Below are 26,719 nucleotides of genomic sequence, written 5' to 3'. Positions count from 1 at the left end.
CAGCTGTATTAACATCATAAAATAAACTCAAAATACAGACAAATGAATGTATGGCATTCATTTGTTAAATCATTGAAAATAAAGACAAAAGGAAAGATTAATTTTTTCCTACAACATGCGCACATGCGTTCAGTGTTCGAGTGTGTTCATGTGTTCAGTGTTCATGTGTTCAGTGTTCATGTGTTCAGTGTTCGAGTGTGTTCAGTGTTCATGTGTACAGTGTTCGAGTGTGTCCAGTGTTCATGTGTTCAGTGTTCGAGTGTGTTCATGTGTTCAGTGTTCGAGTGTGTTCAGTGTACGTGTGTTCAGTGTACGTGTGTTCAGTGTTCATGTGTTCAGTGTTCATGTGTTCAGTGTTCGAGTGTGTTCATGTGTTCAGTGTTCGAGTGTGTTCAGTGTACATGCGTTCAGTGTTCGAGTGTGTTCAGTGTTCATGTGTTCAGTGTTCGAGTGTGTCCAGTGTTCATGTGTTCAGTGTTCGAGTGTGTCCAGTGTTCATGTGTTCAGTGTTCGAGTGTGTTCATGTGTTCAGTGTTCGAGTGTGTTCAGTGTACATGCGTTCAGTGTTCGAGTGTGTTCATGTGTTCAGTGTTCGAGTGTGTTCAGTGTACATGCGTTCAGTGTTCGAGTGTGTTCAGTGTTCATGTGTTCAGTGTTCGAGTGTGTTCAGTGTTCATGTGTTCAGTGTTCGAGTGTGTTCAGTGTTCATGTGTTCAGTGTTCGAGTGTGTTCAGTGTTCATGTGTACAGTGTTCGAGTGTGTCCAGTGTTCATGTGTTCAGTGTTCGAGTGTGTTCAGTGTATGTGTGTTCATGTGTTCAGTGTACATGCGTTCAGTGTTCGAGTGTGTTCATGTGTTCAGTGTACATGTGTTCAGTGTTCGATTGTGTTCATGTGTTCAGTGTTCATGTGTTCAGTGTACATGCGTTCAGTGTTCGAGTGTGTTCAGTGTTCATGCGTTCAGTGTTCGAGTGTGTTCAGTGTACATGCGTTCAGTGTTCGAGTGTGTTCAGTGTACATGCGTTCAGTGTTTGAGTGTGTTCAGTGTACATGCGTTCAGTGTTTTAGTGTGTCCAGTGTTCATGCGTTCAGTGTTTGAGTGTGTTCAGTGTTTTAGTGTGTCCAGTGTTCATGCGTTCATTGTTTTAGTGTGTTCAGTGTTTTAGTGTGTCCAGTGTTTGAGTGTGTTCAGTGTTTGAGTGTGTTCAGTGTACATGCGTTCAGTGTTTGAGTGTGTTCAGTGTTTTAGTGTGTCCAGTGTTCATGCGTTCAGTGTTCGAGTGTGTTCAGTGTTTTAGTGTGTCCAGTGTTTGAGTGTGTTCAGTGTTTGAGTGTGTTCAGTGTTTGAGTGTGTTCAGTGTTTGAGTGTGTTCAGTGTTTTAGTGTGTCCAGTGTTCATGCGTTCAGTGTTTGAGTGTGTTCAGTGTTTTAGTGTGTCCAGTGTTTGAGTGTGTTCAGTGTTTGAGTGTGTTCAGTGTACATGCGTTCAGTGTTTGAGTGTGTTCAGTGTTTTAGTGTGTCCAGTGTTCATGCGTTCAGTGTTCGAGTGTGTTCAGTGTACATGCGTTCAGTGTTTGAGTGTGTCCAGTGTTTTAGTGTGTCCAGTGTGTTCAGTGTTCATGCGTTCAGTGTTCGAGTGTGTCCAGTGTTTTAGTGTGTCCAGTGTGTTCAGTGTTCATGCGTTCAGTGTTCGAGTGTGTTCAGTGTTTTAGTGTGTCCAGTGTACATGCGTTCAGTGTTCGAGTGTGTTCAGTGTTTTAGTGTGTTCAGTGTTTTAGTGTGTCCAGTGTTTTAGTGTGTCCAGTGTGTTCAGTGTTCATGCGTTCAGTGTTCGAGTGTGTTCAGTGTACATGCGTTCAGTGTTTGAGTGTGTCCAGTGTTTTAGTGTGTCCAGTGTACGTGCGTTCAGTGTTTGAGTGTGTTCAGTGTACATGCGTTCAGTGTTCGAGTGTGTTCAGTGTTTTAGTGTGTTCAGTGTTCATGCGTTCAGTGTTCGAGTGTGTCCAGTGTCCAGAACAAAAGTTCTTCCAGTAACATTAAAAGGACGTTTGTTCAAAGTTATCTCGTCTTTAATAATTTTCTAAAATGCTTTAGTTGGACATTTTTTAAATGTAACAATACTTTGATTCAGAACGTTCAGAGAACATTCAAAAGTAACATTCCAGAATGTTTGAAGAATGATACAATGTAACTTCCCTCAACGTTCACATAACCAAGAATTTTTTTTTTTAAATGGACGTTTTGGACATTAAGAAATAATTGAATGTCAGCAAAACGTTCTTAGAACATATTTTTGTTGAGACTGGGACTCTCAAATCTCAAGCTAAAACATTAAAATATTAATATAATTTGTAGTTGTAATTAGATTTTAATTGATTATACACTCTGAAAAATAAAGGTTGGTTCCCTTTCAATGATCAGTTCTTTTTTCTGAGTGTGAAGAAGATTTTAATAATCGAAAGAATCTGTTCCCACTATAACGAATCCTGTGCTGTGGAAAGATTTCATGGCTGTTTAAGGTTCTTCATGGAACTGTTGATGCCAGTAAAGAACCTTGAATTTTAAGAGTGATTTACACATTTAAAGCGTGAATGCAGAAGCACAAGTGTTCAGTTTGTAGATGCGCACATGCGTTCAGTGTTCGAGTGTGTTCATGTGTTCAGTGTTCATGTGTTCAGTGTTCATGTGTTCAGTGTTCGAGTGTGTTCAGTGTTCATGTGTACAGTGTTCGAGTGTGTCCAGTGTTCATGTGTTCAGTGTTCGAGTGTGTTCATGTGTTCAGTGTTCGAGTGTGTTCAGTGTACGTGTGTTCAGTGTACGTGTGTTCAGTGTTCATGTGTTCAGTGTTCATGTGTTCAGTGTTCGAGTGTGTTCATGTGTTCAGTGTTCGAGTGTGTTCAGTGTACATGCGTTCAGTGTTCGAGTGTGTTCAGTGTTCATGTGTTCAGTGTTCGAGTGTGTCCAGTGTTCATGTGTTCAGTGTTCGAGTGTGTCCAGTGTTCATGTGTTCAGTGTTCGAGTGTGTTCATGTGTTCAGTGTTCGAGTGTGTTCAGTGTACATGCGTTCAGTGTTCGAGTGTGTTCATGTGTTCAGTGTTCGAGTGTGTTCAGTGTACATGCGTTCAGTGTTCGAGTGTGTTCAGTGTTCATGTGTTCAGTGTTCGAGTGTGTTCAGTGTTCATGTGTTCAGTGTTCGAGTGTGTTCAGTGTTCATGTGTACAGTGTTCGAGTGTGTCCAGTGTTCATGTGTTCAGTGTTCGAGTGTGTTCAGTGTATGTGTGTTCATGTGTTCAGTGTACATGCGTTCAGTGTTCGAGTGTGTTCATGTGTTCAGTGTACATGTGTTCAGTGTTCGATTGTGTTCATGTGTTCAGTGTTCATGTGTTCAGTGTACATGCGTTCAGTGTTCGAGTGTGTTCAGTGTTCATGCGTTCAGTGTTCGAGTGTGTTCAGTGTACATGCGTTCAGTGTTCGAGTGTGTTCAGTGTACATGCGTTCAGTGTTTGAGTGTGTTCAGTGTACATGCGTTCAGTGTTTTAGTGTGTCCAGTGTTCATGCGTTCAGTGTTTGAGTGTGTTCAGTGTTTTAGTGTGTCCAGTGTTCATGCGTTCATTGTTTTAGTGTGTTCAGTGTTTTAGTGTGTCCAGTGTTTGAGTGTGTTCAGTGTTTGAGTGTGTTCAGTGTACATGCGTTCAGTGTTTGAGTGTGTTCAGTGTTTTAGTGTGTCCAGTGTTCATGCGTTCAGTGTTCGAGTGTGTTCAGTGTTTTAGTGTGTCCAGTGTTTGAGTGTGTTCAGTGTTTGAGTGTGTTCAGTGTTTGAGTGTGTTCAGTGTTTGAGTGTGTTCAGTGTTTTAGTGTGTCCAGTGTTCATGCGTTCAGTGTTTGAGTGTGTTCAGTGTTTTAGTGTGTCCAGTGTTTGAGTGTGTTCAGTGTTTGAGTGTGTTCAGTGTACATGCGTTCAGTGTTTGAGTGTGTTCAGTGTTTTAGTGTGTCCAGTGTTCATGCGTTCAGTGTTCGAGTGTGTTCAGTGTACATGCGTTCAGTGTTTGAGTGTGTCCAGTGTTTTAGTGTGTCCAGTGTGTTCAGTGTTCATGCGTTCAGTGTTCGAGTGTGTCCAGTGTTTTAGTGTGTCCAGTGTGTTCAGTGTTCATGCGTTCAGTGTTCGAGTGTGTTCAGTGTTTTAGTGTGTCCAGTGTACATGCGTTCAGTGTTCGAGTGTGTTCAGTGTTTTAGTGTGTTCAGTGTTTTAGTGTGTCCAGTGTTTTAGTGTGTCCAGTGTGTTCAGTGTTCATGCGTTCAGTGTTCGAGTGTGTTCAGTGTACATGCGTTCAGTGTTTGAGTGTGTCCAGTGTTTTAGTGTGTCCAGTGTACGTGCGTTCAGTGTTTGAGTGTGTTCAGTGTACATGCGTTCAGTGTTCGAGTGTGTTCAGTGTTTTAGTGTGTTCAGTGTTCATGCGTTCAGTGTTCGAGTGTGTCCAGTGTACATGCGTTCAGTGTGTCCAGTGTTTTAGTGTGTCCAGTGTTCATGCGTTCAGTGTTCGAGTGTGTTCAGTGTTTGAGTGTGTTTGAGTGTGTTCAGTGTTCATGCGTTCAGTGTTCGAGTGTGTTCAGTGTTTTAGTGTGTCCAGTGTACATGCGTTCAGTGTTCGAGTGTGTTGTGTTCATGCGTTCAGTGTTTGATTGTGTCCAGTGTTCATGCGTTCAGTGTTCGAGTGTGTTCAGTGTACATGCGTTCAGTGTTCGAGTGTGTTCAGTGTTCATGCGTTCAGTGTTTTAGTGTGTTCAGTGTTCATGCGTTCAGTGTTTTAGTGTGTCCAGTGTACATGCGTTCAGTGTTCGAGTGTGTTCAGTGTTTTAGTGTGTCCAGTGTACATGCGTTCAGTGTTCATGCGTTCAGTGTTTGTGTGTTCAGTGTACATGCGTTCAGTGTTCGAGTGTGTTCAGTGTTTTAGTGTGTCCAGTGTACATGCGTTCAGTGTTCATGCGTTCAGTGTTTTAGTGTGTCCAGTGTACATGCGTTCAGTGTTCGAGTGTGTTCAGTGTTTGTGTGTCCAGTGTACATGCGTTCAGTGTTCATGCGTTCAGTGTTTTAGTGTGTCCAGTGTACATGCGTTCAGTGTTCGAGTGTGTTCAGTGTTTTAGTGTGTCCAGTGTACATGCGTTCAGTGTTCGAGTGTGTCCAGTGTTTTAGTGTGTCCAGTGTACATGCGTTCAGTGTTCATGCGTTCAGTGTTTTAGTGTGTCCAGTGTACATGCGTTCAGTGTTCGAGTGTGTCCAGTGTTTTAGTGTGTCCAGTGTACATGCGTTCAGTGTTCATGCGTTCAGTGTTTGAGTGTGTCCAGTGTACATGCGTTCAGTGTTCGAGTGTGTCCAGTGTTTTAGTGTGTCCAGTGTACATGCGTTCAGTGTTCATGCGTTCAGTGTTTGAGTGTGTCCAGTGTTCATGCGTTCAGTGTTCATGCGTTCAGTGTTTGAGTGTGTTCAGTGTTCATGCGTTCAGTTTTTGAGTGTGTCCAGTGTTCATGCGTTCAGTGTTCGAGTGTGTTCAGTGTTTTAGTGTGTCCAGTGTACATGCGTTCAGTGTTCGAGTGTGTTCAGTGTTCATGCGTTCAGTGTTTGAGTGTGTTCAGTGTTCATGCGTTCAGTGTTTGAGTGTGTCCAGTGTTCATGCGTTCAGTGTTTTAGTGTGTCCAGTGTACATGCGTTCAGTGTTCGAGTGTGTTCAGTGTTTTAGTGTGTCCAGTGTACATGCGTTCAGTGTTCGAGTGTGTTCAGTGTTTGAGTGTGTCCAGTGTTCATGCGTTCAGTGTTCGAGTGTGTTCAGTGTTTGAGTGTGTTCAGTGTACATGCGTTCAGTGTTCAGTGTACATGCGTTCAGTGTTCGAGTGTGTTCAGTGTACATGCGTTCAGTGTTCGAGTGTGTTCAGTGTTCATGTGTTCAGTGTTTTAGTGTGTCCAGTGTACATGCGTTCAGTGTTCGAGTGTGTTCAGTGTTTGAGTGTGTCCAGTGTTCATGCGTTCAGTGTTCGAGTGTGTTCAGTGTTCATGCGTTCAGTGTTCGAGTGTGTTCAGTGTACATGCGTTCAGTGTTCGAGTGTGTTCAGTGTTCATGCGTTCAGTGTTTGAGTGTGTTCAGTGTTCATGCGTTCAGTGTTCGAGTGTGTTCAGTGTTTTAGTGTGTCCAGTGTACATGCGTTCAGTGTTCGAGTGTGTTCAGTGTTTTAGTGTGTCCAGTGTTTTAGTGTGTTCAGTGTTCATGCGTTCAGTGTTTGAGTGTGTTCAGTGTTCATGCGTTCAGTGTTCGAGTGTGTTCAGTGTTTGAGTGTGTCCAGTGTTTGAGTGTGTTCAGTGTTCATGCGTTCAGTGTTTGAGTGTGTTCAGTGTTTGAGTGTGTTCAGTGTTCATGCGTTCAGTGTTTGAGTGTGTTCAGTGTTCATGCGTTCAGTGTTCGAGTGTGTTCAGTGTTTGAGTGTGTTCAGTGTACATGCGTTCAGTGTTCGAGTGTGTTCAGTGTTTTAGTGTGTCCAGTGTTTTAGTGTGTTCAGTGTTCATGCGTTCAGTGTTTGAGTGTGTTCAGTGTTTATGCGTTCAGTGTTTGAGTGTGTTCAGTGTTTATGCGTTCAGTGTTCGAGTGTGTTCAGTGTTTTAGTGTGTCCAGTGTTTGAGTGTGTCCAGTGTCCATGCGTTCAGTGTTCGAGTGTGTTCAGTGTTTGAGTGTGTCCAGTGTCCATGCGTTCAGTGTTCGAGTGTGTTCAGTGTTTTAGTGTGTTCAGTGTTCATGCGTTCAGTGTTTGAGTGTGTCCAGTGTTCATGCGTTCATGCGTTCAGTGTTCGAGTGTGTTCAGTGTACATGCGTTCAGTGTTCGAGTGTGTCCAGTGTTCATGCGTTCAGTGTTTGAGTGTGTCCAGTGTTCATGCGTTCAGTGTTTGAGTGTGTCCAGTGTACATGCGTTCAGTGTTCGAGTGTGTCCAGTGTTTTAGTGTGTCCAGTGTACATGCGTTCAGTGTTCGAGTGTGTCCAGTGTTTTAGTGTGTCCAGTGTACATGCGTTCAGTGTTCGAGTGTGTTCAGTGTACATGCGTTCAGTGTTCGAGTGTGTTCAGTGTTCATGCGTTCAGTGTTTGAGTGTGTTCAGTGTTTTAGTGTGTCCAGTGTTTGAGTGTGTCCAGTGTTCATGCGTTCAGTGTTCGAGTGTGTTCGAGTGTGTTCAGTGTTTTAGTGTGTCCAGTGTTCATGCGTTCAGTGTTCGAGTGTGTTCAGTGTTCGAGTGTGTTCAGTGTTCGAGTGTGTTCAGTGTTCGAGTGTGTTCAGTGTTCGAGTGTGTTCAGTGTTCGAGTGTGTTCAGTGTTCGAGTGTGTTCAGTGTTCATGCGTTCAGTGTTCATGCGTTCAGTGTTCATGCGTTCAGTGTTCGAGTGTGTTCAGTGTTCGAGTGTGTTCAGTGTTCGAGTGTGTTCAGTGTTCATGCGTTCAGTGTTCGAGTGTGTCCAGTGTTTTAGTGTGTTCAGTGTTCATGCGTTCAGTGTTCGAGTGTGTTCAGTGTTTTAGTGTGTCCAGTGTTCATGCGTTCAGTGTTCGAGTGTGTTCAGTGTTCGAGTGTGTTCAGTGTTCGAGTGTGTTCAGTGTTCGAGTGTGTTCAGTGTTCGAGTGTGTTCAGTGTTCGAGTGTGTTCAGTGTTCGAGTGTGTTCAGTGTTCGAGTGTGTTCAGTGTTCGAGTGTGTTCATGCGTTCAGTGTTCGAGTGTGTTCAGTGTTCATGCGTTCAGTGTTCGAGTGTGTTCAGTGTTTTAGTGTGTCCAGTGTTCATGCGTTCAGTGTTCGAGTGTGTTCAGTGTTTTAGTGTGTCCAGTGTTCGAGTGTGTCCAGTGTTCATGCGTTCAGTGTTCGAGTGTGTTCAGTGTTTTAGTGTGTTCAGTGTCCATGCGTTCAGTGTTCGAGTGTGTCCAGTGTTCATGCGTTCAGTGTTCGAGTGTGTTCAGTGTTTTAGTGTGTTCAGTGTTCATGCGTTCAGTGTTTGAGTGTGTCCAGTGTTCATGCGTTCAGTGTTCGAGTGTGTCCAGTGTTTTAGTGTGTCCAGTGTTCATGCGTTCAGTGTTTGAGTGTGTTCAGTGTTCATGCGTTCAGTGTTTGAGTGTGTCCAGAGTACATGCGTTCAGTGTTCGAGTGTGTTCAGTGTTCGAGTGTGTCCAGTGTTTGAGTGTGTCCAGTGTTCATGCGTTCAGTGTTCGAGTGTGTTCGAGTGTGTTCAGTGTTTTAGTGTGTCCAGTGTTCATGCGTTCAGTGTTCGAGTGTGTTCAGTGTTCGAGTGTGTTCAGTGTTCGAGTGTGTTCAGTGTTCATGCGTTCAGTGTTCATGCGTTCAGTGTTCGAGTGTGTTCAGTGTTCGAGTGTGTTCAGTGTTCGAGTGTGTTCAGTGTTCGAGTGTGTTCAGTGTTCGAGTGTGTTCAGTGTTCGAGTGTGTTCAGTGTTCATGCGTTCAGTGTTCGAGTGTGTCCAGTGTTTTAGTGTGTTCAGTGTTCATGCGTTCAGTGTTCGAGTGTGTTCAGTGTTTTAGTGTGTCCAGTGTTCATGCGTTCAGTGTTCGAGTGTGTTCAGTGTTCGAGTGTGTTCAGTGTTCGAGTGTGTTCAGTGTTCGAGTGTGTTCAGTGTTCGAGTGTGTTCAGTGTTCGAGTGTGTTCAGTGTTCGAGTGTGTTCAGTGTTCGAGTGTGTTCAGTGTTCGAGTGTGTTCATGCGTTCAGTGTTCGAGTGTGTTCAGTGTTCATGCGTTCAGTGTTCGAGTGTGTTCAGTGTTTTAGTGTGTCCAGTGTTCATGCGTTCAGTGTTCGAGTGTGTTCAGTGTTTTAGTGTGTCCAGTGTACATGCGTTCAGTGTTCGAGTGTGTCCAGTGTTCATGCGTTCAGTGTTCGAGTGTGTTCAGTGTTTTAGTGTGTTCAGTGTCCATGCGTTCAGTGTTCGAGTGTGTCCAGTGTTCATGCGTTCAGTGTTCGAGTGTGTTCAGTGTTTTAGTGTGTTCAGTGTTCATGCGTTCAGTGTTTGAGTGTGTCCAGTGTTCATGCGTTCAGTGTTCGAGTGTGTCCAGTGTTTTAGTGTGTCCAGTGTTCATGCGTTCAGTGTTTGAGTGTGTTCAGTGTTCATGCGTTCAGTGTTTGAGTGTGTCCAGAGTACATGCGTTCAGTGTTCGAGTGTGTCCAGTGTTTTAGTGTGTCCAGTGTACATGCGTTCAGTGTTTGAGTGTGTTCAGTGTTCATGCGTTCAGTGTTCGAGTGTGTTCAGTGTTCGAGTGTGTTCAGTGTTCATGCGTTCAGTGTTCGAGTGTGTTCAGTGTTCGAGTGTGTTCAGTGTTCATGCGTTCAGTGTTCGAGTGTGTCCAGTGTTTGAGTGTGTCCAGTGTTTGAGTGTGTCCAGTGTTCATGCGTTCAGTGTTCGAGTGTGTTCAGTGTTTTAGTGTGTCCAGTGTACATGCGTTCAGTGTTCGAGTGTGTTCAGTGTTTGAGTGTCTTCAGTGTTTGAGTGTGTTCAGTGTTCATGCGTTCAGTGTTTGAGTGTGTTCAGTGTTCATGCGTTCAGTGTTTGAGTGTGTTCAGTGTACATGCGTTCAGTGTTTGAGTGTGTTCAGTGTTCATGCGTTCAGTGTTTGAGTGTGTTCAGTGTACATGCGTTCAGTGTTCGAGTGTGTTCAGTGTTCATGCGTTCAATGTTTGAGTGTGTTCAGTGTTCATGCGTTCAGTGTTTGAGTGTGTCCAGTGTTTGAGTGTGTCCAGTGTTCATGCGTTCAGTGTTCGAGTGTGTTCAGTGTTTTAGTGTGTCCAGTGTACATGCGTTCAGTGTTCGAGTGTGTTCAGTGTTTTAGTGTGTCCAGTGTTCATGCGTTCAGTGTTCGAGTGTGTCCAGTGTTCATGCGTTCAGTGTTCGAGTGTGTTCAGTGTTTTAGTGTGTTCAGTGTTCATGCGTTCAGTGTTTGAGTGTGTCCAGTGTTTATGCGTTCAGTGTTCGAGTGTGTCCAGTGTTTTAGTGTGTTCAGTGTTCATGCGTTCAGTGTTTTAGTGTGTCCAGTGTTCATGCGTTCAGTGTTTGAGTGTGTCCAGTGTACATGCGTTCAGTGTTTGAGTGTGTCCAGTGTACATGCGTTCAGTGTTTTAGTGTGTCCAGTGTACATGCGTTCAGTGTTTTAGTGTGTCCAGTGTTCATGCGTTCAGTGTTTGAGTGTGTCCAGTGTACATGCGTTCAGTGTTTTAGTGTGTCCAGTGTTCATGCGTTCAGTGTTTGAGTGTGTTCAGTGTTCATGCGTTCAGTGTTTTAGTGTGTCCAGTGTACATGCGTTCAGTGTTCGAGTGTGTTCAGTGTTTTAGTGTGTCCAGTGTTCATGCGTTCAGTGTTCGAGTGTGTCCAGTGTTCATGCGTTCAGTGTTCGAGTGTGTTCAGTGTTTTAGTGTGTTCAGTGTTCATGCGTTCAGTGTTTGAGTGTGTCCAGTGTTCATGCGTTCAGTGTTCGAGTGTGTCCAGTGTTTTAGTGTGTCCAGTGTTCATGCGTTCAGTGTTCGAGTGTGTTCAGTGTTCATGCGTTCAGTGTTTGAGTGTGTTCAGTGTTTTAGTGTGTTCAGTGTACATGCGTTCAGTGTTCGAGTTTGTCCAGTGTTTTAGTGTGTCCAGTGTACATGCGTTCAGTGTTCGAGTGTGTCCAGTGTTCATGCGTTCAGTGTTCGAGTGTGTTCAGTGTTTTAGTGTGTTCAGTGTTCATGCGTTCAGTGTTTTAGTGTGTTCAGTGTTCATGCGTTCAGTGTTTTAGTGTGTCCAGTGTTCATGCGTTCAGTGTTCGAGTGTGTTCAGTGTTTTAGTGTGTTCAGTGTTCATGTGTTCAGTGTTTTAGTGTGTTCAGTGTTCATGCGTTCAGTGTTCATGCGTTCAGTGTTCGAGTGTGTTCAGTGTTTGAGTGTGTCCAGTGTTCATGCGTTCAGTGTTTTAGTGTGTCCAGTGTTCATGCGTTCAGTGTTTGAGTGTGTCCAGTGTTTTAGTGTGTTCAGTGTTCATGTGTTCAGTGTTTTAGTGTGTTCAGTGTTCATGCGTTCAGTGTTCGAGTGTGTTCAGTGTTTGAGTGTGTCCAGTGTTCATGCGTTCAGTGTTTTAGTGTGTCCAGTGTTCATGCGTTCAGTGTTCGAGTGTGTTCAGTGTTTTAGTGTGTTCAGTGTTCATGTGTTCAGTGTTTTAGTGTGTTCAGTGTTCATGCGTTCAGTGTTCGAGTGTGTTCAGTGTTTGAGTGTGTCCAGTGTTCATGCGTTCAGTGTTTTAGTGTGTCCAGTGTACATGCGTTCAGTGTTCGAGTGTGTCCAGTGTTTTAGTGTGTCCAGTGTTCATGCGTTCAGTGTTTTAGTGTGTCCAGTGTACATGCGTTCAGTGTTCGAGTGTGTTCAGTGTTTTAGTGTGTTCAGTGTTCATGCGTTCAGTGTTTTAGTGTGTCCAGTGTTCATGCGTTCAGTGTTTGAGTGTGTCCAGTGTACATGCGTTCAGTGTTCGAGTGTGTCCAGTGTTTTAGTGTGTCCAGTGTTCATGCGTTCAGTGTTTTAGTGTGTCCAGTGTACATGCGTTCAGTGTTCGAGTGTGTTCAGTGTTTGAGTGTGTCCAGTGTTTTAGTGTGTCCAGTGTACATGCGTTCAGTGTTCGAGTGTGTCCAGTGTTTTAGTGTGTCCAGTGTACATGCGTTCAGTGTTCGAGTGTGTTCAGTGTTTGAGTGTCTTCAGTGTTTGAGTGTGTTCAGTGTTCATGCGTTCAGTGTTTGAGTGTGTTCAGTGTTCATGCGTTCAGTGTTTGAGTGTGTTCAGTGTACATGCGTTCAGTGTTTGAGTGTCTTCAGTGTTTGAGTGTGTTCAGTGTTCATGCGTTCAGTGTTTGAGTGTGTTCAGTGTACATGCGTTCAGTGTTCGAGTGTGTTCAGTGTTCATGCGTTCAATGTTTGAGTGTGTTCAGTGTTCATGCGTTCAGTGTTCGAGTGTGTTCAGTGTACATGCGTTCAGTCTTTGAGTGTGTTCAGTGTACATGCGTTCAGTGCTTGAGTGTGTTCAGTGTTCATGCGTTCAGTGTTTGAGTGTGTCCAGTGTTCATGCGTTCAGTGTTTGAGTGTGTTCAGTGTTTGAGTGTGTTCAGTGTTTGAGTGTGTTCAGTGTTCATGCGTTCAGTGTTCGAGTGTGTCCAGTGTTCATGCGTTCAGTGTTCGAGTGTGTCCAGTGTTCATGCGTTCAGTGTTTGAGTGTGTTCAGTGTACATGCGTTCAGTGTTCGAGTGTGTTCAGTGTTCATGCGTTCAGTGTTTGAGTGTGTTCAGTGTACATGCGTTCAGTGTTTGAGTGTGTTCAGTGTACATGCGTTCAGTGTTCCAGTGTGTTCAGTGTTCATGCGTTCAGTGTTTGAGTGTGTTCAGTGTACATGCGTTCAGTGTTTGAGTGTGTCCAGTGTTCGAGTGTGTTCTGTGTTCGAGTGTGTTCAGTGTTCATGCGTTCAGTGTTTGAGTGTGTTCAGTGTACATGCGTTCAGTGTTCGAGTGTGTTCAGTGTTCATGCGTTCAGTGTTCGAGTGTGTTCAGTGTTAATGCGTTCAGTGTTTGAGTGTGTTCAGTGTTCATGCGTTCAGTGTTTGAGTGTGTCCAGTGTTCGAGTGTGTTCAGTGTTCATGCGTTCAGTGTTTTAGTGTGTTCAGTGTTCATGCGTTCAGTGTTTTAGTGTGTTCAGTGTTCATGCGTTCAGTGTTTTAGTGTGTTCATGCGTTCAGTGTTCGAGTGTGTTCAGTGTTCATGTGTTCAGTGTTTTAGTGTGTTCAGTGTTCATGCGTTCAGTGTTTGAGTGTGTTCTGTGTTCGAGTGTTCATGCGTTCAGTGTTTTAGGTGGTGGCGCAATGGATAAGACACATGCCTTTGGTGTGAGAGACCCGGGTTCGAATCCACTGTGAGACACCAATGTGTCCCTGAGCAAGACACTTAACCCCTAGTTGCTCCAGAGGCGTGCGACCTCTGACATATATAGCAATTGTAAGTCGCTTTGTATAAAAGCGTCAGCTAAATGAATAAATGTAAATGTAAATGTAGTGTGTTCATGCGTTCAGTGTTCGAGTGTGTTCAGTGTTCATGCGTTCAGTGTTTGAGTGTGTTCAGTGTTCATGCGTTCAGTGTTTGAGTGTGTTCAGTGTTCATGCATTCAGTGTTCGAGTGTGTTCAGTGTTCATGCGTTCAGTGTTTGAGTGTGTCCAGTGTTCGAGTGTGTTCTGTGTTCGAGTGTGTTCAGTGTTCATGCGTTCAGTGTTTTAGTGTGTTCATGCGTTCAGTGTTCGATGGTGTGTTCAGTGTTCATGCGTTCAGTGTTTTAGTGTGTTCAGTGTTCATGCGTTCAGTGTTTGAGTGTGTTCAGTGTTCATGCGTTCAGTGTTTGAGTGTGTTCAGTGTACATGCGTTCAGTGTTTGAGTGTGTCCAGTGTTCGAGTGTGTTCTGTGTTCGAGTGTTCATGCGTTCAGTGTTTTAGTGTGTTCAGTGTTCATGCGTTCAGTGTTTGAGTGTGTTCAGTGTACATGCGTTCAGTGTTTGAGTGTGTCCAGTGTTCGAGTGTGTTCTGTGTTCGAGTGTTCATGCGTTCAGTGTTTTAGTGTGTTCAGTGTACATGCGTTCAGTGTTTGAGTGTGTCCAGTGTTCGAGTGTGTTCTGTGTTCGAGTGTGTTCAGTGTTCATGCGTTCAGTGTTTGAGTGTGTTCAGTGTACATGCGTTCAGTGTTCGAGTGTGTTCAGTGTTCATGCGTTCAGTGTTTTAGTGTGTTCAGTGTTCATGCGTTCAGTGTTCGAGTGTGTTCAGTGTTAATGCGTTCAGTGTTTGAGTGTGTTCAGTGTTCATGCGTTCAGTGTTTTAGTGTGTTCAGTGTTCATGTGTTCAGTGTTTTAGTGTGTTCAGTGTACATGCGTTCAGTGTTCGAGTGTGTTCAGTGTACATGTGTTCAGTGTTTTAGTGTGTTCAGTGTTCAGTGTTTTAGTGTGTTCAGTGTACATGCGTTCAGTGTTCGAGTGTGTTCAGTGTACATGCGTTCAGTGTTTGAGTGTGTCCAGTGTTCATGTGTTCAGTGTTTTAGTGTGTTCAGTGTTCATGTGTTCAGTGTTTTAGTGTGTTCAGTGTTCATGCGTTCAGTGTTTGAGTGTGTCCAGTGTTCGAGTGTGTTCTGTGTTCGAGTGTTCATGCGTTCAGTGTTTTAGTGTGTTCAGTGTTCATGTGTTCAGTGTTTTAGTGTGTTCAGTGTTCATGCGTTCAGTGTTTGAGTGTGTTCAGTGTACATGCGTTCAGTGTTTGAGTGTGTCCAGTGTTCGAGTGTGTTCTGTGTTCGAGTGTGTTCAGTGTTCATGCGTTCAGTGTTTGAGTGTTTTCAGTGTACATGCGTTCAGTGTTCGAGTGTGTTCAGTGTTCATGCGTTCAGTGTTTGAGTGTGTCCAGTGTTCCAGTGTTTGAGTGTGTCCAGTGTTCGAGTGTGTTCTGTGTTCGAGTGTTCATGCGTTCAGTGTTTTAGTGTGTTCAGTGTTCATGCGTTCAGTGTTTTAGTGTGTTCAGTGTTCATGCGTTCAGTGTTTGAGTGTGTTCAGTGTTCGAGTGTGTTCTGTGTTCGAGTGTGTTCAGTGTTCATGCGTTCAGTGTTTGAGTGTGTTCAGTGTTCATGCGTTCAGTGTTCGAGTGTGTTCAGTGTTAATGCGTTCAGTGTTTGAGTGTGTTCAGTGTTCATGCGTTCAGTGTTTGAGTGTGTCCAGTGTTCGAGTGTGTTCTGTGTTCGAGTGTGTTCAGTGTTCATGCGTTCAGTGTTTGAGTGTGTCCAGTGTTCGAGTGTGTTCTGTGTTCGAGTGTGTTCAGTGTTAATGCGTTCAGTGTTTTAGTGTGTTCAGTGTTCATGCGTTCAGTGTTTGAGTGTGTCCAGTGTTCGAGTGTGTTCTGTGTTCGAGTGTGTTCAGTGTTCATGCGTTCAGTGTTTTAGTGTGTTCAGTGTTCATGCGTTCAGTGTTTTAGTGTGTTCATGCGTTCAGTGTTCGAGTGTGTTCAGTGTTCATGTGTTCAGTGTTTTAGTGTGTTCAGTGTTCATGCATTAAGTGTTTGAGTGTGTCCAGTGTTCGAGTGTGTCCAGTGTTCGAGTGTGTTCTGTGTTCGAGTGTTCATGCGTTCAGTGTTTTAGTGTGTTCAGTGTTCATGCGTTCAGTGTTTTAGTGTGTTCAGTGTTCATGCGTTCAGTGTTTGAGTGTGTTCAGTGTTCATGCGTTCAGTGTTCGAGTGTGTTCAGTGTTCATGCGTTCAGTGTTTGAGTGTGTTCAGTGTTCATGCGTTCAGTGTTTGAGTGTGTTCAGTGTTCATGCGTTCAGTGTTTGAGTGTGTTCAGTGTTCATGCGTTCAGTGTTTTAGTGTGTTCAGTGTTCGAGTGTGTTCAGTGTTCATGCGTTCAGTGTTTTAGTGTGTTCAGTGTTCGAGTGTGTTCAGTGTTCATGCGTTCAGTGTTCGAGCCGGACGTACCTTCACCGTATCGAACGGATGTCCGACCAGAACACCAGCAGCTCCTACAACATCAGAACATTCAGTCAGAAGCTTCAATGCACAGTAACTTCTGTGTTCACTGGCATGTGATCAGTTCATGCATTCCCTGGGAAACGAACCCTTGATCCGGTGTTGCGAGTGGTGATATCAAATCAAGTCTCCATTTATACAGCGCTTTAACAATATAGATCACAGCAGCTTTACAGTGATAACAGGAGATTACAGTAACAGAGAGTGTTTAGGCTTTTACAGCAGATCTAGAATAAAGTTATTGTCCAGATAAAGTTAGTTTTGATTGATTCACTTCCGTAAAGAAAACAGCCCCTGATGAGTGTGAGCACGTCTGGTATATTTGACTGAAACGTGTGACGCAACCGTGTTTGATCTGCAGTCCTTGACCTGCAAAACCTGCGTCATACGAGCATGAGGCAAGAGCCCAGAATCATGATCATACAGTCAAACCAAACATTATTCAGTCATACAGTGACATTTATAACAATTTGGGGCTAAAAATGACTCAGACACTTTGAGCTGATCATGTTTTGCTGAAGTGTTTTGTCTTTAATTGCTAATGCTCTTTTTACACACAGACTGAACAAAATGAAGCATTGCTTGGTGATTGGTTGAGCTAAACTGGTATTATCTAATTGTGTAGTTAAATTTAACAGCTGACAGATATTCAACATAATTCATGTGTGAGACAGTCTAACAGAAGGATGGACAAAACCAGTCAAATATCAATGAGTTCTGCTCATATTTTATTACCATTTTCTAAACTATAGTGAATAAACTGATAATGTGAGAAATGTTGAAGAGGTCTGAGTAAGGTCTGGTTTGACTGTACACATGCTTCACAGGATCAGTCACTGTTTATGAGCTTCTAACAGAAAGGCTGAGTTTGTGAAGGTTTGAGTGTTTCGGACTGAATGAAGAGTCTCACAGAGAGCTACTAAATCACTTTTACAAACATGAACCATCTCTGAACTTCCTTAAGCCGGACTGTGACACTACTTTCCTCTGGAAACAAACTTTATTTTCCTGTTATCTCTGTAAAGCTGCTTTGAAACAGTCAGTGCTGTATAAATGAAGGAGACTCGACTCTCTGCTTCAGCTTGAGCTCCAGATCACTCTTCAAATCATGTTATTTGACTGATTTCTGTGCTTTCAGAGCCGTGGCATGACTTACCCCCAATGCACCCTGCAGCAAAGTCCATCGCTGTTCCTGAGACGATGAAGATGAAGAAGAAGAGCCTGTCCTGCTGGTCTCCTGATGGTGTGTGTGTGTGTGTGTGTGAGCTCTCGAGCAGCTGCTGTCAGCCGGACACGCTATTTTTACTGAATGAAGTTGATATGAAGGGGAAAGTCCATCTGTGACCAATAGAAGCTCAGGGATGAAGAAACACCCCCTTCATCATCATCATCATCATTATCATATCTGTGCTTACACACACTAATCAACTCATAATGAGCCGGATCTGATTAACTGCAGAACTTCAGTTATTATCCTTCACTACAACCATAGAAAACCTGTGACTTAAAATATCGGGAACACTTTACAATAAAGTTTAACATTAGCTAATGCATTAACTAGCATGAACTAACAATGAGCAATACATTTATAACAGTATTTATTCATCTTTGTTAATGTTAGTTAATAAAAATGCAGCTGTTCATAGTTTGTTCATGTTAGTTCACAGTGCATTAACTAATGTTAACTAATACAACCTTTGGTTTGAATAACGTATTAGTAAATGTTGAAATTAATATTAACTATGATTAATAAATGCTGTAGAAGTATTGTTCATTATTAGTTCATGTTAACTACTGAACCTTACTGTAAAGTGTTGCCAAATACAATCAAATGTATTATGTTTCAGCCATTGCCAAGGCAACATTTCTATACTAAAATAACTAAAACAAATAAAATTATAAAAAGTATAGGAAATGTGGCAACAACAAAAAACGTGTTTATTTTTATTTCAATTTCAAATACTTTATATTTTGCTACATTTGCCATGAAAATAGCCGTGACGTGTCCTTAAAATATCAACAATTTGTAGAAATAACACTGATCTGCGAGTTTGCGCGCTGAAGTGTTCAGATCTGCACATCTGTGAACTCGCGACTGTAACTTTAATTCTGTGTTTCCTCCTCCTCCTCTTCCTCGTCAGTGACAGTGACATGATGAAGAGCAGCGCCACACAGCGGACACACACTGCAGGAACACACACACCGATCTGACACTCGCCGGCTCTATATCTCACACAGCTGATGTTTATAGTTTCCGCGACTGTAAATCATAGAGATCATCAGAAACACCAGCGCGCGCGCGCTCGTCACTGTGAACGAGTGTGTTCTGAAGGACAGGGTGACCTTCGGTTTCACATTCCTCAATGACAAAAGCGAAACACACACACACCCGTATACGACACATGACACGCGCTTCTCCATCGTTGTTGTTCTTCATCATCATCATCATCATGATGAAGACGTTTCTCCGCTGATCGAACCGGATGATTCCGATGCTTGTGTTTGATCGGTTCCGATAGATTCGGTTCTTCTGGTTCGGCTCCTCTGATCGGTTCTTCTGGTTCAGTTCCTCTGATCGGTTCTTCTGGTTTGGATAGTCTGATCGGTTCCTCTGATCAGTTCTTCTGGTTCGGTCCCTCTGATCGGTTCCTCTGGTTCGGTTCCTCTGATCGGTTTGTCTGGTTCGGTTCCTCTGGTTTGGATCGCGATGCATCTCGCGGATTTCATCGCCGGTTCTGTCGGAGGTTCGTGTGTGTCTCAGTGTGTGAATGTGACATTAATAATTCTCCATGGGAAGTTTCATTTACACAAAGCTAAAGTATTTCATTCTGAGTATCTCATTCATTGCTTTACTTAGTATGACACAATAAAATATGTAAATTGTTCAAGATAAAAGAATGTCTTCTGACTGCGTGTGTGTACGGAGATAGAAAGATCAGTTATATGTGTATCTTTCACTCGTGTTTGATGTTAAATTTGCTCTTTTAAAGTTCTAGACATATATGCAAATTAGTGCATCTTAAATAGATAAATGCACATTGGATAACAACTGTAGATTCTGTGAAGCATTAGATTAGAGCTGATAGAGTCTCATGAAGAATCATATTCATAAATGTGTCTTGTAGTTTTGAGTGTGTGATGTGTGTGTTCAGGAGCGTTTGGAGTGGCGGTGGGGTATCCGCTGGACACCGTGAAGGTAAAACCCTTCATCATCATCATGATCCTCAGTTGATCATACAGTCTCCAGGTGTGTGTGTGTGTGTGTGTGTAACGGCTGTTGATGTTGCAGGTGAGACTCCAGACACAGACTCATTATTCCGGCGTTTGGGAATGTGTGAGAAGAACCTGCAGAACTGAAGGCGTGAGTATCAGAAACACTTAAACTCATCATGAAAGTGGAGTAGCGCTGCTCTCTTCTCCTCTATTGTGTCGTATATCCGAGAGAAACACTTCAGGAACAAGAACAGATGTGGGCGGGGCTTGATTGTGTCTGTGGGGAATTGATTGGATGATTGTGGTTTGCTATTGGCTGATCTCCTGTGAGTGACAGGTTATAGCCCCGCCCACATCATCAGAGAAGAGGATAATGAACACTGGTGTGTTTCAGGTCGCTGGTTTCTACCGAGGGATGTCAATGCCGCTGACCACCGTCTCCATCAGCTCGTCTCTGGTGTTCGGCACGTACAGGAACGTTCTGCATTCCCTGCATCAGATGCGGCACAGAAGCGCAGTGGATCCGCATCATAAAGCTGATATATTCCTGTCTGGGTTCAGCGGAGGCGTCTGTCAGGTGCGCTTCATCACTTCACACACATACGACTGTATGAAACACTGGGCGTAGTGTGTGTGACGTCACCCGTAGTGTTTCTGAAGCCTAAAGTGGGCGGAGCCGGCCGTCGCCATCTTGGCAGCGTCACTCCCGGATAAACGAACATGTGCAGCGAGGCGGATTAGCTGAGGTGACGCTAACAGACAGCAGACAAACGGCTAGCAGTGACATCAGCGGCAATCCACCTGTCACTCAAGTGGCCACGCCCTTAATTATGCAGAACTTTAAGGCTTAATATAATTTAAACAGATGAGTTTTAAAATAATTAACCCGCCTCACAGTCATCATGAAGGGCAACATTAGCTATATAGACCAACACCACTTTTAGCACCAGACTGTAAACATGTTTATTTCTGCTGTAAAGTTGAGCATTTTAACATGCGAGTCTATGGGATTGAGTCTCTTCTGCAGCCGGCCTCTAGTGGCCAGTGGATGAACTGCAGTTTAACTCTCTTCAGTGCTGGAGTCAGGAGAGAGACTGGAATGTGCCGCTTGTTCACACACACACACGTGTCACACACAAATCTAGCATTTTAATCAACAGTACATTTTTTGTTAACCTTTAATCATGTGTCTTGGAGTATCGCAGTAATATGGTATGGTGAGTTCAGTATCGTGATGTGAGGGAATCGTTACACCGCTAGTGTGTGTAAACCTGTGTTTGCTGTGTGTTCAGGTGTTGGTGATGTCTCCCGCAGACATGGTGAAGGTCCGTCTGCAGTGTCAGGCTGAAGGCCGTCGATACAGGGGGCCGCTGCACTGCCTGCTCAGGATCGCCCGAGACGAGGGTCCGCTGGGTCTGTATAAGGGTTCTGCCGCTCTAGCACTGCGAGACGGACCCTCGTTCGCCACTTACTTCCTCACTTACAACACCATCTGTGAGGCACTGTCTGCAGAGAACAAGCAGCCGGGTAAGAGCATCCCAACATCAGCACATCAGAGCCTCCTAAAGGGGAACATCATGACAATCTGACTTCCTCCGTGTGTAAGTGCTATAATTGGGTCCAGTGCTTCTAACAACACAGAACACATGAAAGTGAAACCCAGTAACTTTGTTTTGATAAGTCTTTCTCTGACATTTCTCTCTGTAAGGCTGCACTGGTTACTCCTGAGACTCTGGATGAGTGAGATTACTCGTGTGTTTGTTATTGCTGGAGAATCTGAAGATCGTGTAGTGTTCAGCCAAGTTCTCTTCCACGTCTTATTGCACTTTAACTGTCAAATACACACACAGTTCACAAACACAGTCGGTTTTGTGTGTGAATATAAACAGCAGTGAAAGAAACCACAAATGTACATTAGATCTGTGTATTAAAGAGACAGCAGTGTGATATACAGAACCTACTGATATATGTGCTGTTAATATGAATCAGAAAATCTCTCGCTGCTCCTGACTGAACTACTGCAGTAGCTTTAATAAGGATAAATTTCGTTCTTGAATGATGTAGTTAAAGTCCAACTGAAATCAAAATTGACCCTATTTACTTTGTTAGCACATATTACTAGTCTTGTGGTGAACAATTAATCCGTGCAAGTTAATACACAGAAAAAAATAGTTTGCCGTCATAATCTTTAATCAAAGTCTGAAAAGTTACTTCCGGTCTGGAATGGCGTTCCTTCTCTGATGATGTAGGTTTGACGGCTTGGGAAACGCTTAACCACTCCCCTCAAACCGTTAGTCTGCTATGAGCGAGAGATGGAGAGGAGGAGCGCTAGAGTAAAACCCTGCCCTCTGTTCAATATTCCTTTTCACTGGGAAATACGTCACAACACTGGAGAAAAGTCGTTTGCAACTTCCGGTTCACGCGGAATTTAAATGTTCTGGCGAGGAGATAAACATGGCGGACTGTGTGCGTGCAGCTCACTGTAGGCGGAGTCTGTGGTAATAGGGGCGGAGTTTGTCAGCAGATGTGGGTGGGGTCTATGCTAATAGGGCGGAGTCTGTCGGCAGTCGTGGATGGGTCTATGCTAATAAGGCGGAGTTTGTCAGCAGTCGTGGGCGGGTCTATCCTAATAAGGCGGAGTCTGTCAGCAGTCGTGGATGGCTCTGTGCTAATAAGGCGGAGTCTGTCAGCAGTCATGGGTGGGGTCTATGCTAATAGGGCGGAGTCTGTCGGCAGTCGTGGGCGGGTCTATGCTAAAAGGGTAGGGTTTGTCAGCAGTCGTGGGCGGGTCTATGCTAATAGGGCGGAGTTTGTCAGCAGTCATGGGCGGGTCTATGCTAATAGGGCGGAGTTTGTCAGCAGTCGTGGGCGGGTCTATGCTAAAAGGGTGAGGTTTGTCAGCAGTTGTGGGCAGGTCTATCCTAATAAGGCGGAGTCTGTCAGCATTCGTGGGCGGGTCTATGCTAAAAGGGTTGGGTTTGTCAGCAGTTGTGGGCGGGTCTATGCTAATAGGGCGGAGTCTGTCGGCAGTCGTGGGCGGGTCTATGCTAATAGGGCGGAGTCTGTCAGCAGTCGTGGGCGGGGCCTGTGCAATGTGACGTCACATACCTTAACGGCTCATTTTGAGACACTGTTTCAGATTTATGAGGAAAATAACAAACGAAGTGGATTGATTTTTACCACAGTGGTTGTGTACACACACTGCCGACACACAAACGTTCAAAAACAATATAAAAGTGAATTTTGCATAATAGGTCCCCTTTAAAAAAACGAGACCTTCCCCGATGACCGAGGTTGTCTATGAAAGCCTGTAGACTGATGATTATTAAAATCTTGTACCTTAGAGGGCTTTGCTTCATTTATAGAACCTTTCAGGGTTTCCATCATGTGATCATTTTATGGATTTAGTTTTAATCGATTAATTTAGATCTGATTCATTTTTTATTTAATAAATTTGAGTGAAGTATAAGATGGTATAAGATTGAGTGAAGAACACACGAGTTGTGTTTGTTCAGAGTTCTGGTGTGTTCTCAGGCTGGCCGGTGGTCCTCCTGGCCGGTGGTGTGTCGGGGATGTGTGGTTGGGCCGTCGGGACGCCGATGGACGTGATCAAGGCCCGTCTGCAGGTGTCAGGTGTGAGCGGCCGGCGCTACAGAGGCTTCTTCCACTGCGTCACACACAGCGTGAGGACCGAGGGCATAGCCGTCCTGTTCAGAGGCCTGACGCTGAACTGCATCCGCGCCTTCCCCGTCAACATGTCCGTCTTCGCCACGTACGAACTGGTGGTTCGCTTTCTGCGTCCAGCGTCCTGAAGATCAGGCTCACTTCTTCTCTTTGCACAAGTTCCTGGATCCTGCACAATGTTTAATATCGTGTGTGTTCATGAATGTGTATCAGTTGCATTAATGTGTATTTGAGTGTGTTTTGCAGTGTCTACCTCAGATGCTGAAGAGCATCATCACTGTCGAAGGGTTTGAGTTCAGACTCACTAACTACTGTCCTCTCTGTGAGTCCCTGTGCTAACACACACGAGCTGCTAGCTGTGTCTCCATCTAAAGCTGGGATTTAACTTGAGCGCTAAACTGGGAATATGGCTTAAAACATTAATGTATAACGCAGCGTTTTCATCTCATGTGTTCAAGAGAACAAAATCATCTCTTTATGGGAAAATATCAGTAATAAAAGTGTAAGTTTCTGCAGTCGTGCTGTTTCTCCTCCATCATGAGCGAGTGTGTCTCAGAGCGTCAGACGAAACACAGTAAACGCTGTCATGTTCTCTAGCGTTCGGATGCTGGTGTTCGGGAACACACTCGTGTGTGTGAGACGCTTCTGGAGGGAATTACACCAAATCATTCTGATCACACACTTTCAGAAACACCAAACCAACATTAGAGATGCTGCGATGTGATTTGATAACTGGAGTGACCAGTGGACCAATCACAGCTAACACTGAGTCACATGAGGTTCGAGGGATTTATTCAGTAAATGTGTTTCTGTCATAGTTTATGTGCACGTTTTATTATCGGATAAAAATGTATTTATTTAAGCACATTTTTCTAATTTATGCAAATTTTGTCATTTCCATCCTGCGTTTTTTTTAATGCGATATCCAGAATAAAAGTGGGTTGATGGAAACAGAGCTAGTGTTGGTCAGGTTTAACCCTTTAATCTCAGCTGTACCTGAGCGTGTCGAGCTCGTATCAGGGATTCACATGTTCGCGTTACACACATCATCAGTGTGGCACTGTTTATTCAGCACAGGGTTATTACACACGAGCAGAAGACAGTGAGAGTCCGTTCCTCTGAGGGTTCTAGCAGTTGAAGAGTAGTTTGCGCGGGGTCATGAACTGTCGCACGGTCTCGTCGGTCACTAGCTTGCGTCTCTCCTGATGCGCCGCGATCATGGGCTGAAGCGTCTCGATCAAACACTTCTTCAGTTCTCCGGTGAGAAGCGCACCGCTCCTGTAGTCCTGAAACACAAGCGGATCATTTACACATCATGCTTTCAGTTTCAGAGAGTTAGTCAAACCAAACCTTATCAGTTTATTCACTATAGTTTAGAAAATGGTAATAAAATATGAGCAGAACTCATTGATATTTGACTGGTTTTGTCCGTCCTTCTGTTAGACTGTCTCACACATGAATTATGTTGAATATCTGTCAGCTGTTAAATTTAACTACACAATTAGATAATACCAGTTTAGCTCAACCAGTGACCAAGCAATGCTTCATTTTGTTCAGTCTGTGTGTAAAAAGAGCATTAGCAATTAAAGACAAAACACTTCAGCAAAACATGATCAGCTCAAAGTGTCCCAATCAGTTTTACTCCCAAATGTTTATCAATGTCACTGGTAGTCACTGTATGAAGAGTGTTTGGGTGTAATATGTCACAGTTTACTTTATTTTGCTCTCCTCACTTACATAAATGAACTATAGTGTCCTGATCACACTAGTGAAGTGATATCTGGAGTGTGAATAGTGTTTGGTTTGCCTGTATGACGTCATCAGTGTTTGCTCTCACCTGTCGGATCTTCTCCAGCTGTTCATCGTCTTCCAGGAAGAACGTCAGATACATGAAGGAAACGTCCACATCTGGATTCCCGCCGAGCTTCCGGTGTTCCTCGACCGTGTCCTTCCCGCCGGAGAACGCGTGTTTGTTGACCTGCAGGGAGAAGGGCTCGTGTGATTCAGTGTCTCCTTCACCTCTGTACTGATAACACCTAGTCAGAATGATTCCAGGTCACATGGATCCGCGGAAACAACTACAAATTCTGCAGTATGAATTAAGGCCAGACGAGTAATTTGTCAATGTCAATTTGTAAAGAAAGACACACGCCTGCGCACACATATATTCAAACACTCATATCTATAGACTAAACGTGTGATATGCATGTGTACGCCGTCAGCGCCTCACAGATTCACGTTTTTGAAGTTTACACAGAGATGATAACGCTTTCAAAAATGTTCAAAACTTTCACCTTTGAACCGGTTTCAAGGTTTGCGTTCTCGAGCCTCAAACACTGTTGTGTGTGAATGAGCGGCCGGAACACATTAAGGGTTTTCTGTGAGAGCGGTGTGTGTTAGCGGCCGCTAAGTTAATCACTAATGATCTTTACAACGGAAGTGAATCAGTCAAAACTAACTTTATCTGGACAATAACTTTATTCTAGATCTGCTGTAAAAGCCTAAACACTCTCTGTTACTGTAATCTCCTGTTATCACTGTAAAGCTGCTGTGATCTATATGGTTAAAGCGCTGTATAAATGGAGATGTGACTTGAAGGCTAGTTCGGTCGTGAACGGCACCTTGTTCTTGATCTGTTTGGCCGTGTCTGTGAGGAAGATGGAGGAGTTGGCGTCGCTCGCGCTCATCTTGGTCTGCGCGCCCTGAAGCGCCGGGAAGAACGTGGAGTGAAGCAGAGCCGGCTTCAGATAGCCGATCCGTGGAGCCACGTCTCGCGTCATCCGGAAATACGGATCCTGAGGAACGACATCATGTGACGTTCAGCAGCATCACTTCACACCATTAGAACGCTTATTAGTAGATTTAACGGGAACACTTTACAATAAGGTTTAACATTAGCTAATGTATTAACTAGCATGAACTAACAATGAGCAATACATTTATTACAGTATTTATTAATCTTTGTTAATGTTAGTTAATAAAAATACAGCTGTTCATTGTTTGTTCATGTTAGTTCACAGTGCATTAACTAATTTTAACAAATTAGATTTTAATAACACATTAGTAAATGTTTAAATTAATATAATTTATGATTAATAAATGCTGTAGAAGTATTGTTCATCATAAGTTCATGTTAACTAAAGCTTATTGTAAAGTGTTACCGATTTAACAGAGGAAAACATTTGCAGTTGGTTTGTTAAAGCTGTTATTCTTCATGTTTCGACCAGCAGGTGGCGCTGGCCTGTGGCGTTTCCAAAGCTAGTTAATCATTTTATTTTGGTTCAGTTGATTCAGAGAGAGGAAAAGCGTGAGAACGTGTATTTGAGAGTCTGACCTGATCGATGGCACACGGAATGAGACACTGAACGTCGTTCCTGTCACCGAAGATCTGCGGGAAAGAGTTGCTGAAGGACGGAGCCGCTTGAATGGCCGGGAAACTGATTTTACCTGCAAACACACGCGATTAAACGCGACTGACGAACACTGGATCAACCGCTTCAGAAGAAGAAGATCTGCTCACCGATACAGTCACTGTCTGTGAACCCGAAGATGCCTTTGACCTGGTTAAACGTCACGTGCTTCTGGACCTTCACCACGTTTCTGTAGAACGAAGGACTCGCCCTGTCCAAACAAGTCAAATCATCAGGTTAATGTTTATAATATCTTCATTTATCAGATTAGAGCTGTGTGATATAAATACTTAAGTTTTAAGACTATGTAAACAATCAATATAAAATAATAGCAGTTAAATGATAATAATAACACTTGTATCCATACTCGGATGAGATGCAGTTATATAATGATAATAACAGCACTTATATCCATACGCAGATGAGATGCAGTTATATAATGATAATAACAGCACTTACATCCATACGCAGATCAGATGCGGTTATATAATGATAATAATAGCACTTAAATCCATACACAGATGAGATGCAGTTATATAATGATAATAACAGCACTTACATCCATACGCAGATCAGATGCGGTTATATAATGATAATAATAGCACTTAAATCCATACACAGATGAGATGCAGTTATATAATGATAATAACAGCACTTACATCCATACGCAGATCAGATGCGGTTATATAATGATAATAATAGCACTTAAATCCATACACAGATGAGATGCAGTTATATAATGATAATAACAGCACTTACATCCATACGCAGATCAGATGCGGTTATATAATGATAATAATAGCACTTAAATCCATACACAGATGAGATGCGGTTATATAATCATAACAACAGCA

The 26,719-nt window shown here is 43.6% G+C and overlaps 3 protein-coding genes across 6 annotated transcripts in view; 1 reads left to right on the top strand and 2 right to left on the bottom strand.

Moving 5' to 3' along the window:
* The window catches only part of slc25a29l (solute carrier family 25 member 29-like), a 30,450-nt gene extending 13,074 nt beyond the window's left edge, over positions 1 to 17,376 (bottom strand). The window contains exons 1-2 of one of the 2 annotated variants that reach the window (XM_082143921.1): positions 16,715 to 17,376; positions 15,508 to 15,551 (exon numbers count right to left, since the gene is read on the bottom strand). In XM_082143921.1, the coding sequence (XP_082000047.1) occupies positions 15,508 to 15,551; positions 16,715 to 16,742 (72 nt within the window). In that variant the 5' untranslated portion in view covers positions 16,743 to 17,376. The remainder of the gene's footprint in view (positions 1 to 15,507; positions 15,552 to 16,714) is intronic. The other variant, XM_082143922.1, reaches the window with a different exon arrangement.
* Positions 17,377 to 17,700: 324 nt separating this feature from the next.
* slc25a47b (solute carrier family 25 member 47b) lies at positions 17,701 to 22,970 on the top strand. Of its 3 annotated transcripts, XM_082142471.1 has the most exons (8): positions 17,701 to 18,140; positions 18,208 to 18,218; positions 18,260 to 18,302; positions 18,711 to 18,754; positions 18,848 to 18,919; positions 19,166 to 19,348; positions 20,064 to 20,298; positions 22,306 to 22,970. In XM_082142471.1, exons 3-8 carry the CDS (start codon positions 18,266 to 18,268, stop codon positions 22,581 to 22,583), a joined length of 849 nt encoding a protein of 282 aa, XP_081998597.1. In that variant the 5' UTR covers positions 17,701 to 18,140; positions 18,208 to 18,218; positions 18,260 to 18,265; the 3' UTR covers positions 22,584 to 22,970. The 3 variants fall into 3 exon arrangements, with proteins under 3 accessions (XP_081998597.1, XP_081998596.1, XP_081998595.1); XM_082142470.1 differs by having other exon boundaries at positions 17,702 to 18,218; XM_082142469.1 differs by having other exon boundaries at positions 17,702 to 18,302.
* A 260-nt stretch (positions 22,971 to 23,230) lies between these two features.
* wars1 (tryptophanyl-tRNA synthetase 1) overlaps positions 23,231 to 26,719 on the bottom strand; it is a 9,346-nt gene continuing 5,857 nt past the window's right edge. Inside the window, exons 7-11 of the mRNA XM_082142479.1 lie at positions 25,976 to 26,076; positions 25,790 to 25,902; positions 25,077 to 25,250; positions 24,293 to 24,433; positions 23,231 to 23,741 (exon numbers count right to left, since the gene is read on the bottom strand). Coding sequence (XP_081998605.1) covers positions 23,583 to 23,741; positions 24,293 to 24,433; positions 25,077 to 25,250; positions 25,790 to 25,902; positions 25,976 to 26,076 — 688 coding nt within the window. The 3' untranslated portion in view covers positions 23,231 to 23,582. The remainder of the gene's footprint in view (positions 23,742 to 24,292; positions 24,434 to 25,076; positions 25,251 to 25,789; positions 25,903 to 25,975; positions 26,077 to 26,719) is intronic.

The sequence above is a fragment of the Leuciscus leuciscus genome (assembly GCF_965113295.1).
Source record: "Leuciscus leuciscus genome assembly, chromosome: 17".
NCBI lineage: Eukaryota > Metazoa > Chordata > Actinopteri > Cypriniformes > Leuciscidae > Leuciscus > Leuciscus leuciscus.
Note: the sequence above shows the minus strand (reverse complement) of the source record. Positions and strands in the feature narration are given on the sequence as shown.

Coding starts and splice junctions, on each gene's coding strand:
- slc25a47b (XM_082142471.1), top strand. CDS start 18,266: ATGCATCTCGCGGATTTCATCGCCGGTTCTGTCGGAG. Junction 18,303..18,710: donor CATCGCCGGTTCTGTCGGAG/GTTCGTGTGTGT, acceptor GTGTGTGTTCAG/GAGCGTTTGGAGTGGCGGTG. Junction 18,755..18,847: donor ATCCGCTGGACACCGTGAAG/GTAAAACCCTTC, acceptor TTGATGTTGCAG/GTGAGACTCCAGACACAGAC.